The sequence below is a fragment of the Penicillium soppii genome (assembly GCF_028829465.1).
Source record: "Penicillium soppii strain IBT 18220 chromosome Unknown utg000003l, whole genome shotgun sequence".
NCBI classification, from domain to species: domain Eukaryota; kingdom Fungi; phylum Ascomycota; class Eurotiomycetes; order Eurotiales; family Aspergillaceae; genus Penicillium; species Penicillium soppii.
In genome coordinates this window covers 2273637-2287891 of record NW_026643233.1, presented here as the reverse complement: position 1 = coordinate 2287891, position 14255 = coordinate 2273637, and the positions used below count along the sequence as shown (strand labels likewise).

Genomic DNA, 14255 nt, shown 5'->3' with positions numbered 1-14255 from the left:
GGAGATTGACAACTGACTTTCATCTACAGGGGTTTTTAATTAGCAGTTTTTCAAACCCTCCGACTTTAGAAATGTGTAAGTTGGCCTCCATTTAGGAGAATACAGCCCATGATCTTCAAGTTACTGATGGATTTTTGAAGCTTCACCTCCTGCGATTGGTTCTCCCATCGCGTCCCCGGTCGCGTCCCGGGACTCACCTACTCCCAGTAGTGGTAGAGAATCGCCTTTTGTCGAGCGCAGCAACCCAATGGGCTCCGGAATCAACCAGACTGTTACCTCCCGTGATCCCAAGGCCGCAGCCCAGGCCGCCACCGACATGAAGAATGTCGTCCGCCGCAAGCTGACAGGCTACGTCGGTTTCGCCAACCTGCCTAACCAATGGCACCGCAAGAGTGTCCGCAAGGGCTTCAACTTCAATGTGATGGTTGTTGGTACGTGAGACAAAAAGGAACCACATAAATCAAAGCTCATCCCCCACCAGGTGAATCCGGCCTCGGAAAGTCGACCCTCGTGAACACCCTGTTCAACACCTCCCTCTACCCCCCTAAGGAGCGCACTGGCCCCAATGCCGATATCATTCCCAAGACCGTGTCCATCCAATCCACCAGCGCCGATATTGAGGAGAACGGTGTCCGTCTCCGTCTGAGCGTCATCGACACCCCCGGCTTCGGCGACTTTGTCAACAACGACGACTCCTGGCGCCCAATTGTCGAGAACATCGAGCAGCGCTACGACACCTACCTCGAGGCTGAGAACAAGGTCAACCGCAGCAACATCGTCGACAACCGTATCCACGCCTGTGTTTACTTCATCCAGCCCACCGGTCACTCCCTGAAGCCCCTGGACATTGAAGTGATGCGCCGCCTGCACACCAAGGTTAATCTGATCCCCGTCATTGCCAAGGCTGATACCTTGACCGACGATGAGATTGCTCTTTTCAAGCAGCGTGTATGTTTCCGGTCACTTGTGGATTCAGTTTGAATTGCACTTGCTAATCCCCTCGTTAGATCCTTGCTGATATCCAACAACACTCCATCCATATTTTCGAGGGACCCCGCTACGAGCTTGACGATGAGGAGACTATCGCCGAGAACCAGGAGATCATGTCCAAGGTTCCCTTTGCCGTCGTTGGAGCCAACTCCGAGGTGACTACCTCCGATGGCCGTCGCGTCCGTGGTCGTAGCTACCCCTGGGGTATTATCGAGGTCGACAACGAGGAGCACTGCGACTTCGTCAAGCTGCGCCAGATGTTGATCCGCACTCACATGGAGGAGCTCAAGGAGCACACCAACAACTTCCTCTACGAGAACTACCGATCCGACAAGCTCACCCTCATGGGTGTTGCCCAGGACCCCAGCGTCTTCAAGGAGGTCAACCCTGCCGTCAAGCAGGAGGAGGAGCGCGCCCTGCACGAGCAGAAGCTGGCCAAGATGGAAGCCGAGATGAAGATGGTTTTCCAGCAAAAGGTTGCCGAGAAAGAAAGCAAGCTCAAGCAGAGCGAAGACGAACTTTATGCCCGGCATCGCGAGATGAAGGACCAGCTAGATCGCCAGCGCGCAGAACTCGAGGAGAAAAAGGGCCGTCTCGAGACCGGCCGTCCTATCGAAGAGAAGGGAAAGCGCAAGGGCTTCTCGCTTCGCTAATGTCCATGTCTTGTGAAATTCTTCCGCCGCTGCCTATACGCCTGGCATTTAACTGATTCCAACTCTCGTTTGAATATTTCCTTTTACCACTGTCACCCATCACACTCCCTTACCATCCCATTAACGCAGTCTTCTCACTGGATGGGCCCACGCACCGAAAAAGAATGGTTTTTTTTTTCTTCTTACCAATTGATTGATAATACGATCCTGCGAGGGTCAGCCTGGGACCTTTTCACTTCTTGTGATGTACTTTTTGCTACGCCATATCTTGTCTTGCTCTATTCCGTGTGCCCTATTACCCGCTCATTTCGTTTTTTTCCCTCTTACTTTTTGGGACATTGGTTGTTCGCCACATGTCCATGTGTTAGTCAATTCAGCGCTCCAGCTTTATATTTTGCTAGTAGATGCTTTCTTTTATTTGGATGTAGACGAGCAGCCATCACCTGAATACTGGTGTCATGCAGCTCTGGTTCTTGTGTTCCTAATACCGAGGTATGAATGTATGAAGACATGACAATTAGCGGCCAGGTTGTTCTGTGGACATCAACATTAGTATTACTACAATGACGCTCTCTGGCTCTGGGGGAAGTAGGCAGTAATCAAATTGTTCTTCTATATGCCCCCAACTCAACCACTGTATGATCATCCTCAACCGTATTCCTAGTAACAGCCCCGTAAGCCCTGCATATAGACAGGATAATGTCTGACAAGTCTTGGCTTTCCCTTTCCATTTTAGTGCTCACCCCATGCCGCTTTATGCTCACTGAGTAGAACTGAGCACGCCCTTGGGTCTTATATAAGCATGAAATTGCTCCCTGAGCGTCACCTGATTGTTATGTAAGCCAGATGATTTGCTCACTGAGCAAAGCGGAACAGCTAAGTCAGCACCTGAGTCAGCAGCTCACCTCTATAAAATGCACCACACTAGCCCCATCCAATGCAGTCTTCGACCAACACACTTGACCGTCGTCCTCTCAAAGAAAGGATGACATGGCGGTCGATCCTGATTGTTTCACCTCCAGCTGCACAGTGGGGCCACACTCAGCGATATTATATCCTGCGGCTATACCACTGTTCAACTCATCGAGTTTCGCATCCAGGTTACCGTCTCTATGTAGTTGCGGAAAATAACCCACTCTCATATTTTAATATCTAAAATTATCTCAGAAATACCTAACTGAATGGTTCATATTGTAAATTCAGTCTTAGTCTAATTTAGTTCTTTTCTCGCTTGATCTTTGATCGTACTTGCCGCTTACTCCTGGGAATACGACTTCAAGTCTAGCGATCTGGACATCTGCAAAATCGTTCTAGACGTACCGATCATGTCTACTGGATGGTCTAGCCTCCCATGATTGCAGTCTCAGTCCTTCATTAGCCTACGATAATCTCACTAGCACCCATAATATACCTTATACTAAGTAGATGAAGCCTGATAGGGATTCCTAGGAGCCTCCAAACTCTTCTGCCGCCACAAAGTGATTGGTGAGAAGAAAATAGTTACGAGAAGCGAAATCATCTTCATCCGCGAGAAATGCGACTAATAGATCCAATCCATATATAAGGACACAGGTCCCTCTTCTTCAAGCGAGAATTTCCAAAGTTCAAACATTTCTCGCCGAGGTCTCATGAAGACAGCTCATAATTTCGGCAATCTTCCCCCATTTTAGGTCTGTCTTTTGCGAGCTTTTTAGAACAGATTGAGTGCAGTGTTTTTCTGGAATTGGCGCTCATAAGTCACAGATATATACCAGGTGACCCAATCCAAGTCTTATGAGCGGAGTAACCTATTATATAGTTAGTTATAACAGAAGCTCTCTTCTATTAAAAGTTGACATGAATATATCTGAATTCAGTCATAACTCATCCACTCTAGCAGTATTTACATGCTATAAATTAGCACAATGGCCATGTTTTCTTTATTAATTTTTCTTTTGCGGTCTCAAGCGCAGAATGAATACGATTATGCTCAGGTGGGTTGCAGCAAAGAACGAAAACATGTATAAAAAACCTCATTATCGTAGGCCTTCTACGCGCACTAGTATCTTGCATTTTTGACGGGATTCGCATCTCATTAACCTCTTTACTGCGTTACAAATACTGCCACCATAGATCTTTGATTCAGTCCCTTCTATGTACTCAGTTTCTTTTTCTCAACATGATTACATCTTAGTTGTCATAGATTCCGATAAACATATTGATCCCTTCTTCAGGCTCCAATACAAACCCAGTATCCCAGCCACAATGACTTGCAATTGCCCCCAACGCTCGGATTCCACCAAATGAACTGACTCAACGAGATACCAGCTGCAGATGCAATGGTCCCACACTGATCCCCATCAACAACCTTGTGGAATTTCTTACACGAGGTTGTCATCTCGGGCTGGATTGGGGTGGGCGTAGCGATTCCATTACCGGCAGTGGTGGTTGCCTTCGTAGTAGTGGTGGTAGTGGTAATGGGGTTAACACCCACGATCTTCACACACACGTAGTAGCCATTCCAGAGCGTCTCGCAACCTTTGCCTACAGTGGGGTTCCACGAGTAGAACTGCGAGAGGCTTATTCCGCTGTCGCGTGCAATTGTGGTGCACTGGTCGTTCTCAACAACCAAGTGGAATTTGTCGCAGTTGCCCACCATGCCATCTTGGATAGGGGTTGGAGTGGCAATACCATTTGTTGGCTTTGTTGTGGTGGTGGTAGCCTTGGTTGTGGTGGGTGCGGTGCCGATGCGTGATACACAGACATAGTAGCCAAGCCATAAGGCGGAGCAGCTGTTTCCTAACGCGGGGTTAAGCGCGTAGAATTGGGCGGGAGTGATGCCATTTGCTTTGGCAATTGAGTCACAGCCGTCGCCTTCGACTACCAGGTGGAATTTGTTGCAGTCGGCGATCATGCCAGGCTGGATGGGCTGTGGCGTGGTGATACCATTGGTCGGACTTGCAGAGGTTGTGGTAGCCTTGGTAGTGGTCGTGCTAGGGGACCAACCGGTTACACCGGTGCATATCTGCTCAAATGGTTAACATTACTCCGTGGAAATTGAATTCGCCAGTCTTACATATGTGTCTACCCAAAGAGACTGGCACTGGGACCCAATGGCGGGATTCCATGCAACGAGGTTGGCCAAGGTAAGGCCGGGATACTTAGCCAGGTAGACGCTGCATGTATCTCCGGATTGAACGAGATCCCATTTGTTGCAGTTGGCCACTTGTCCTGACTGGGTAGGACCCGGGGCACCACCAGTTGTAGTGGTACTTGAAGTAGTGGTACTTGAAGTAGTGGTGGTTGAAGTGGTGGTACTCGAAGTAGTGGCACTTGAAGTGGTTGTGACTTTAGTAGTAGTTGTGCCAGTACCAGGAGCTGGTTCTCCGTATGCTTCGACACAGTAAGACTTGCCAGAAACATATCCTGCGCAGTTGCTGCCGACGGATGGGTTCTGGAGAGATCAGACATTAGACATAGATAGTTCGGAGAAAGCAACTTACCCATCGGACAAAGTCTGCCATCGATATAGCCCAATAGCCAGGGATATCAGCGCACTTGCTTGAGCCATCATCGTCTACCCACCATGTGCAGTATGGAGTCGTGTTTGGATCATAGGGTAACTGGGGAGTCTCGTCGCGGCGGACGACATTTGGCCTGGCAAAAGCTATTGACAGAGTCAAGCCCGTGGCCAGAAGATACAGGTTAGACGAAAGCATAATGGTTGATGCTCTGAGTGATTATCCTGTAGGGAAATTTTTCTGTCGTGGTCGCCTGCTGTGATTTATACGCTTATGGAGAACGCTTATGGACATCGCCGTCGTTCAAGTCTTCTCCACTGAATCCCACATGGCTGAAATATCGATTAGTTTCCTTGAACGAGGTTAGTAGAGTCAATTACAGAGCTAGATGTCTTTTGTGTACCGAGTACGGAGTACAGAATTGACACAACACTAAAGAGAGTCAGACCTGACATCTGAATCCAGCGCTAATAGGAACGATGTAACCGTCATTTGAGAGAAATAGATTCCACCTTTGGCCCAGAAGATCACGGAGGTTAGATGAGCCGAGAAATGATAAGAAAGAGAAGAGAGCGCCCCCTGCCAAGCCATGCCAAGCCCTGCGAGGACAGAAAGATAGCTTGGCATGGCCCCCGGGTCCGTGGCGAGGGATGGCTTGGCAGCTCCGGGCCCCCGGGTCCGTGGCTTGACCCCTCTTAACCTCGGGATCGCGGAAACTTACGCTGTGACCCTTTCAATGTTTTTATTACTACAATGATATTGTTCGGCCCGTCCCGGATGTACAGATACAGTAGACTGCCAGCCCACAAATCCTAACCCGCCCCAGGCCGCAAATGAGCCGGGTTTTGGGCCCGGTTCTTAGGATCATGGGCTGTGGGCTCGGGGTAGAAGCCCACTGGGATTTTATGAGACCCCCAGAAGCACCCATCAATGGGCTGTTGGGTTGGTCTTTGCGGAAGTCTAATCACAGAAATGGAAGAAATAGCGATCGTTTAACTTTTCACTAGCCGAGCATTTTAAATTACATTGCCCTCCTGCATAATTTTCGAGACAGACAACATGTTTTGCCGAACCGCCAATGGCATATCCGCCTGATTCACTAGGAGCGCCTCACCAGCTGTTTGATCACCAATGCGGATGGAAGAATCAGCTCCTCGACTTGCCAAGTACTCAAGATACTTGGCCTGTACATCAAGCTTCTCCCTCCAATAATAAGAGTGAAATCTTTTTTCCAATGTCAAGAGCTCTTTGTGAAAGGCTTTGCATACCGCATGCAAAGCCGTTGGTCCGTCCTCGGCCCCCATGCGGGCATTGATGTTGGCCCCCGACGCCAAGAGCCGCTCAATTGTGGCGCGGCCAATTTTCTCTAAGGGCTTATTCCATATGCATAAGCCCCTTTGTAGGATGTATTGGCCCAATAGTATGGTAGGATCCACCTTTAAATCCTCCAGAACATAAGTCAAGAGACCTTGCCATGCCGCTGAAACTTGGACTAGTGTATCCCCAAAAACCGAAAGTTTAGAGTCGTAGGAAGCGAGGGACTCAGCAAGCGTGCCGACGCTGACCGCATGCCGGAGCAGATATTGCACAGCCAGGAGAAGACCTGGACTCGTGACCAATTTGATTAGTCCCCACTTCTCGAGGATGAAGTCCAGGCACATTTGGGAAGGGCTCCAATAGCACCTCACCCAAGGTGCACTGTGTATTCGCTCCAGGTCTCCACGATCTGGAATAGGAATGGGCTGTTGAAGGAGTGCCCCTCGGCTAGCCAGAAATACGAGTCCATCGACCGGGTGCAAGGCATGCATCGGTTCGTCCCAATTGTGAATGGAATCAACATAGACAAGCGCAGGACTCATGTAGTGGTATTGTTTGCAACCATTGTAGCTGTTTTCGCAAATCAGAGGTGCTGAATGGTTGATGTCTGCGCCATGGTGTAAGCATCGCTCGATCATAGCTGTCCCCTGGCTTGACATGCATGCCACAGCGGCCATGATGGGAATATGCCAAGGCTGACGGACAGGACGAGTAACATGGGGTCCATGAATAATTCCCCCTTTCTCGATTAGGAGATCCAGAACATCAGTGTGGGCCTTCTGAATTGCCACAGTCAGGGGAGTCACCAGTCGGTTGTCATAGAAGGAGAATATCTCATTGGGGTTACCATTGCGGTCCAGTAAAAGGCGCACCGGACCCAGCGGAGAGGCCAACGCCGACTGGGAGATTATGCCAAGCAAAGGTACGGTAGAGGGGGGATGGTGCCGATAGTGCCCCATACGAAGCTGATGGTCGAGGTCGGCATCCAGGTAGAGGTGCAGCAGAGCCCAATCCTGTGCGGGGCTGCAAATGCGGCTGACGAAATGAGGGATGGCCCCTTTGCCCAAATCATGATGATCGAGCCGTGCGCCAATACCAAGCAGGTACTGGAAAGCTTCAATTTGCTTTTTAGTGGCTGCCAGATGTAAAGTTGATATTTTGATGTAACACCCTGAAGAACCAGTGCTCACAGAAACCACGCTAGGGGATGCACCTAAGGAGACTAGGCGACCAATGGCTTGGCAATTTCCATGCGAGCACGCCCAGGCCATTGCGAGGTCCATGACATGTTCTCTGCCGTAGAAGATTGGGTCAAGCTGGTGGTATAGCTGTCTGTTTGTGGCTAATAGAGATGCCAAATCACGATCTCTCAAGTGCGATATGATCGCATTGAGAAGCTCGGCGGGAAGTGTATCCAGCCGTCCTAGTTTATCCATAATTTTTTTTGGATGATCAATCGAAATAGATGGGTAGTAAAAGATAGTGGTCATATAATATTAACAAAGTCGCTTGATCATGTGGTAAAATAGTCGGATATACTAACCCTAACCTGATCGGACTAACCCCTACTCCTATAACCTCGGAATATATGGTGTCGGAGTACTCCGTCCATTTTCTCAATAAAAGAAAAGAACTCAGACTAATCATTTTGATAATTGTTACCAAAAATTGGGTTCAGTCTAGATACATCCGCTGCTCGCCACATTCATTGCCTTTTTGGCCCCCGCCAAGGCCCTTTGATGCTCCTTGACTAGATTCGTTTCTTGAAGTTCGTCGTAAACAGTTGTGAGCAGAGCCAGAGCCTGTTCTTTGGTCAAACCCAGCCCTTCGGTGGATGCCAATTTGGTGGCCGTAGCATCCTTGTCATACACTTTGTAAGGCTCTCCCCACACCACCTCGCTCGCATCAAGCATCCTGGTTTCAACCGAGATCAGCTTTTTCTTCTCCTTGTCGGTATATTTTGCTTTGAGAGCTGATTTAATGGCTCCTATCTCTTGCCCTCGAAGGTCTTTTTCCCGCCATGCGTAGGACATCTTAGACGATTCCACCGCATGATTGTTCCAAGTCTTGAACAAATCCTTTAGCTCATCACTCAGCTTATTGTCACCCGTGAGCTCGGAGACCAGATCAAACTCCGTCTTGGCCTTCCAGTAGCGCTCAGCGAACTCCTGGCCCACCTTGTCGAAATAATTTTCAGCTGTACCCCCCGCAACGAGATTCGCAATGTTCAGATCTCCGGTGTATCCCCATTTTGGGACATTTGCGGTTTTTCCATTGTCAAGTGTCATTCGCAGGTTCGAGATGCCTTCACGCATTGCTGCTGGGCTGTAGTTGCGGAGAGTGAGCTTATTCTGGTCGATAACCGTTCCCATATACGTCTTCGTAATATCGGGCCTCTTGTCCATTTCACCGGTTGATGAGATTGCAGTTTCATGCCAAAGATGATCACAGAATTCCATGAAAGTACAGCGCTTTTGCTGGCCACGTAGCCCTGTCCGGGTCCCCTCGCAGCCTGTGGCGACAGTGCGCTTGCTTGCGTCTGTAAAAATTTCCTCTGACACGTAGGTCGAAAAGTAAAAAGCACTGTCAACATAAATTAGTCACTATAAAACATTCACACGGGGTGTTTCAACTCACCGTTCTGCAGCACCTCTAATACCTCTTGCGGAGGCCCCTGCAATCAGGGCAGACACAGTCACAATATATGACAGTTTCATAGTTTCGAGAGGTACTCAAGCAGGTCTTCCAGAAAGGGAGGTTGAATACGAATACCAATTGGGGGTAGGAAATGACGGCCATATAGACCTCACCTATTCTAGCCACTATCAATTGCTACCTAGGCCTGTCGGATATGAGGTCCTCGCCCCTGAAGCCACAATGCTACCCTAGTTACTCCGTAATTTCATCTTGTGCATTAGATGAATCCACATCCAGGTTTAATTTAGGCTTTGTTCGGCCTATCTCACTTTCAGCCGTCTGGCCCCCAAGCTAAGCCTAATAGCAATTTACTTGGATGAAGTTTTGTCCAAAAAAAGAAGACGATGTTACCTTGACACGAGAATGGACTTACTCAGGATCCCGATTCTCTGAAGGAACTGCCGAAGAGGCAAAAAGAAAAAGCGTTTCCTCGCTTCCTAGTCATGTCGACCCAATGAGCCATAAAGGTCTTGCTCGGCCACTATCATAGGATTACGCCTAACAACCACTTCACATTCGTTACGAATCAATCGCCACTCTCGTTCTTTTCCTTCCTCTGTCTTCTTCTATGCTTCTACATCCCTATACAGTCTTTCATTAAATCTTCTTTCTTTTCCGGGAACCACATTCACTTCTTACATTTCGTTTCTTCTCATCATGAGACCCCCATTGCTCCGACACCATCTGTTGGCTTTAGCAGTGTGGATCAACCTTTTGATCTTTTCTCACGCCGCTCAAGATATTAATGGAAAGGCTGTTCTCAAACTTGGAGATATCGTCCCAGTTGATACTCCAGGCAGCTACTACTCGGAACTCCATCCCTGTCCGGCAGCCTGCCTGGACAACAAGCCCAATAACTGGACTGTGTACTCTTCAGTCAATCGTCTGAATGTCTGCAGTCAACCAATGCTTTTTGAGGTGGGCATTCACAAGCCTGTTGACAAAGGAAATGGTGTCAGATTGCATGCATGCACAGTTGGTGATAGCCGCAATGCCAACACCACTGTGAATGCGCTCTTTGAAGCTTCTGGCGAAGCCAAAAACTTGACCAAGCGCGCAAATCCCAGGTGCGTAGCTGCTACTGCTACTACCAAGGTTGCCCTCACATATGGGCAGCAGGGCCCGAGCGACGCTCCTGGTGATGGTGCCGTGGTAGCCTTGGAGAGCCTGCAGCATTACTTGGAAGACGACTCAAACTGTGACTCCTCCATTTTGTTCTCATACTCCAATGGCACAGCAGCTGGCATTTACCTGGGCTCCTCATTTGACAAACGCACAGTCAAGCCCTTGGTCTCCCAGCTCGTTGATCACATCAAGACGTCCAACCCAGCAGGCTACATGGCTGTTCAATTGTGCGGTGATGAGCGCAACTCGAATCATGTTCTGGGTCTTGCTGTTGATACATCGGGAAACGTCGCCTCAGTGCAGAGCGCCATTCGTTCTTGGTCCAAGGCAGAATGTGTCAGCGGACTGGACTCGTCTTCCGTCTGGGAAGACGTGCATATATGGGAGTCTACCGCAGACTTGCAGCCAATCAGTCAAGCAGCTGAGCGTGATCTAGAAGCACGAGCAGAATGTTCGACAATCCGGGTGGGCGCAAATGAATACTGTCCTGCCCTGGCTTCACGATGTGGGATCAGTCTAGCCACCTTCCAAAAGTATAACCCGGGCTCAACTTTTTGCAATAAGCTCGCGCAAGGTCAGCCTGTCTGTTGTACTGCTGGTACATTACCGGACATCACCCCAAAGCCTGAAGCAGACGGCACTTGCAACACTTACACCGTACAGCTTGGCGATGATTGTTCGAAACTCGCTGCAACATATGGGTTGACCGAAAAGAAAATTGACGAGTTCAACAACGGCACCACATGGGGTTGGAACGGGTGTGGGGATCTTGATGCTCACATCAACATTTGCCTCAGTGAAGGAAAGCCCCCCATGCCGGCTCCAATCTCCAACGCCCTGTGTGGGCCAACCAAGCCCGGTTCCCAAAAGCCTACCGATGATACAGAACTTGCAGATTTGAACCCTTGCCCGCTGAATGTGTGCTGCAACATATGGGGCCAGTGTGGTATTACTCAGGAGTTCTGTCTCAAGGAGCCTGGGCCTTCCAAGAATCCAGGAACTTCGCTTCATCAGAACGGTTGTGTGTCTTCCTGTGGAACAGAGATTACAAACAAAGGAACTGCTCCAGCACAGTATGGCCGAGTTGGCTATTATGAAACTTGGAACTTTGATCGAGATTGTCTAAATCTTCGTGCAGAAAACGCCAATACCGATGGCAGTTACACGCACATGCACTGGGCATTCGCTGGAATCAATTCGAATGACTGGACAGTCAAGATCAATGACACGTTTGGTCAATGGAAAGACTTCAAAGAGCTTGATCTTAAACGCATCATTTCGTTCGGTGGCTGGGGATACTCGACAGAGCCTGCGACATATGATATCTTGCGACAAGCAATGGCGACCCCCGAGGCCCGTACCACTTTTGCGACTAATGTTGCCAAATTTGTGAAGGATGAGGGCATTGATGGCGTGGACTTTGACTGGGAATACCCAGGGGTATGCAGAAGTCTCATCCACAATACTTTACGTCGAAAGTAACTAATTTATTTTATAGGCTACAGATATCGATGGCACTCCTCCGGGCTTTGCGACAGATGGCCCCAATTATCTCAAATTTTTGACCACTATGCGCTCCAAATTAGGGACAGGATATACCTTGTCTATTGCCGCTCCGGCATCCTACTGGTATCTCAAATCATTTCCCATCAAGAACATGGCCAAGCAGCTTGACTACATTGTTTACATGACGTACGACTTGCACGGTATGTTGGATTCTTTCTTCGGTCGAGTAACAGAGCTAACCTATGCAGGACAATGGGATGCTGGTAACCAGTGGGCCACAGAAGGTTGTCTTGAGGGAAATTGTCTTCGCAGTCATGGTATGCTCTCGATAGAACATGGCAAAATTGACGCTACAGATCTCTGACTTGACTCTGCAGTCAATCTCACCGAGACTGAATACGCACTTTCTATGAGTATGTTTTCCTATAGCGGATAACAATTCTTCCCGACCTAACCACTTGAATAGTCACCAAGGCGGGTGTCTCGACAAATAAGATCTTTGTCGGCGAGTCAAGCTACGGCCGGTCATTCAAGATGTCAGAGAAGGGTTGTACAGGACCTGACTGCAACTACGAGGGCACACGATATGATTCCAAAGCAAAGAAGGGTGTCTGTACAGATACTGCTGGTTATATATCCAATGCTGAGCTTGGCCGGATCAAAAGCTTGAACACCAACGTGAAATCTTGGCACGATGGGGGCTCCAACAGTGACATTATGGTGTACGATGGTACGTTTTCCGTCATGATTGTCTTGGCCCTTACTGATCCTTACTGATCGTGTTAGACACTGAATGGGTCGCGTATATGTCCCCAGCCACCAAAGGCACCCGTCGCTCTTACTGGGAAGGCATGAACTTTGCCGGTACCATTGATTGGGCAGTCGATCTGCAGGAATACACAGACGATGACTTAGCAGGCCCAGATGGCGACAGCATGGACGATGGCTTCCCAATCCCGGCCTTGCCTGAATGCAAAGGGTCATACACTACTCTGGAGGCCATTCAAGACGACGTAGCCAAGATACCTAGAGCCTGTGTGTCCCAATACATACTTAAGGTCTTGAAAGACACTCTTGATGACGCCTTGAAACGTTATGACAGCATGATAGCAGACGACTATGACAAAGACTTCGACTACTACGCTCAAGCCGTGGTCGACAGTGGAAAGGATCAAGTCGAAAGCTTCATGTACGAGAATGGCTCGAAATACTTCACCTGCATTGTGACCGAGGAGGTTCCCGCCTGTAACTATTGTGAAAGCCAGTGGGGGGAAGACAGCGACGTCTACTGTCGTTACTGCGAGGATTACGATAATGGCTGGGACTCAATTTGTGACCAGCCCGAGGTCTACTGTGAAAGTGCAGAGGTCAGGTACAAGAACGTGACGGAGGAATGTCCGCCTGATTACTCGTTGCGTGCGCAGTTACCTCCACAAGATTCGCATTGGTCACAGTCGGTGTACTGGCATCTGGTGGCCTCCAAGGCCAAGAGTTTCTGGGCAGACTTGTATACCGAGAAAGGCATTGCTCAGGAGAACATCAAATGGGAAGATGTCCATCATTATGAGTGTGCGCCTAGCGACAAACAATGTGGAAACCGAGATTGGGATTACAACTTCCCTGTGCCCGATGGGTACGACAAGGAAGACGTACTCAATCCGAAAGACGTTGTGTCAGACGCTCACAAGAATGTCACACTCCTCAGCTCTGAGATGACTAGGGCCCTGGATGTTATGACAAAAGGGTCTTTCTCAATCGATGCTGATGATTTGGTCGACGCATTGTCGCTTCCAATCTCTATGGTTGCGGATGCCGTTGATAGCATGGAGAAGGTCAAGGAAATTGGAGAGGAAATCGAGGAGGCTCAGCGGGAGGCTATTCTAATGGCTTTCCTGACTGCCATCTTCTTCTTTATTCCCGTCGTTGGTGAGATTGCTGGTGCTGTCAGTTCCATGGCAACGATTGGCCGAATTGTCGCGCTGTTGGGTGAAACTGGTAATGTCGCGCTGGACATTTACACCATCGTTGACGACCCCGCTAACGCACCACTGGCTATTTTTGGCCTTGTTCTCTCCCCATTGGCTCTTACAGATGCAGTGGCTATCGGCCGAGCTGCCAGTGCTCGTCGTTCTATGTCTGCAGACGATGTATCTAAGCTGGGCGAAGGTCTGAACGAGAGGCTGAACAAAATCAGCAACATTAAGGATGTGTGTCGGATCTGATTCTCACATTTTCTCTCGCTCGGCTAGTCCTCACCAATGACATTTAAGAAAAATCCATTAAAGGGGGTGAACTCTGTTAATATGACAGTATCTGGTGGCTTGTTTTGTATCGACTGGTGCTCCAGAAGACTTGAATGCGTGTGATGATACTCAAATTGATTATATGTGTCAAAGATCCTTGTCATAGGATCATCGTACGTAATGCGGAGAAGTACACGAGCGACCCCATTCGTGACATAGGAGTA

The 14255-nt window shown here is 49.0% G+C and overlaps 5 protein-coding genes across 5 annotated transcripts; 2 read left to right on the top strand and 3 right to left on the bottom strand.

Annotated features, from left to right (window-relative positions):
• Positions 1–71: 71 nt before the first annotated feature.
• On the top strand, positions 72–1643 carry aspB (septin AspB; the record flags this gene model as incomplete). Its single annotated transcript, XM_057238510.1, has 4 exons — positions 72–75; positions 141–431; positions 482–948; positions 1008–1643. 4 exons carry the CDS (start codon positions 72–74, stop codon positions 1641–1643), a joined length of 1398 nt encoding a protein of 465 aa, XP_057101121.1.
• Positions 1644–3852: 2209 nt separating this feature from the next.
• On the bottom strand, positions 3853–5341 carry N7529_002982 (LysM peptidoglycan-binding domain-containing protein; the record flags this gene model as incomplete). The annotated part of the gene is made up of 3 exons (XM_057238509.1): positions 3853–4647; positions 4699–5076; positions 5126–5341. The coding sequence occupies 3 exons, from the start codon at positions 5339–5341 to the stop codon at positions 3853–3855; spliced, it is 1389 nt and encodes a 462-aa protein (XP_057101120.1).
• An 818-nt stretch (positions 5342–6159) lies between these two features.
• N7529_002981 (uncharacterized protein) lies at positions 6160–7896 on the bottom strand (the record flags this gene model as incomplete). The annotated part of the gene is made up of 1 exon (XM_057238508.1): positions 6160–7896. One exon carries the CDS (start codon positions 7894–7896, stop codon positions 6160–6162), a length of 1737 nt encoding a protein of 578 aa, XP_057101119.1.
• Positions 7897–8139: 243 nt separating this feature from the next.
• N7529_002980 (uncharacterized protein) lies at positions 8140–8919 on the bottom strand (the record flags this gene model as incomplete). Its single annotated transcript, XM_057238507.1, has 1 exon — positions 8140–8919. One exon carries the CDS (start codon positions 8917–8919, stop codon positions 8140–8142), a length of 780 nt encoding a protein of 259 aa, XP_057101118.1.
• Positions 8920–9814: 895 nt separating this feature from the next.
• Positions 9815–14010, top strand: N7529_002979 (uncharacterized protein; the record flags this gene model as incomplete). The annotated part of the gene is made up of 5 exons (XM_057238506.1): positions 9815–11722; positions 11781–12105; positions 12166–12201; positions 12255–12518; positions 12575–14010. The coding sequence occupies 5 exons, from the start codon at positions 9815–9817 to the stop codon at positions 14008–14010; spliced, it is 3969 nt and encodes a 1322-aa protein (XP_057101117.1).
• Positions 14011–14255: the final 245 nt, after the last annotated feature.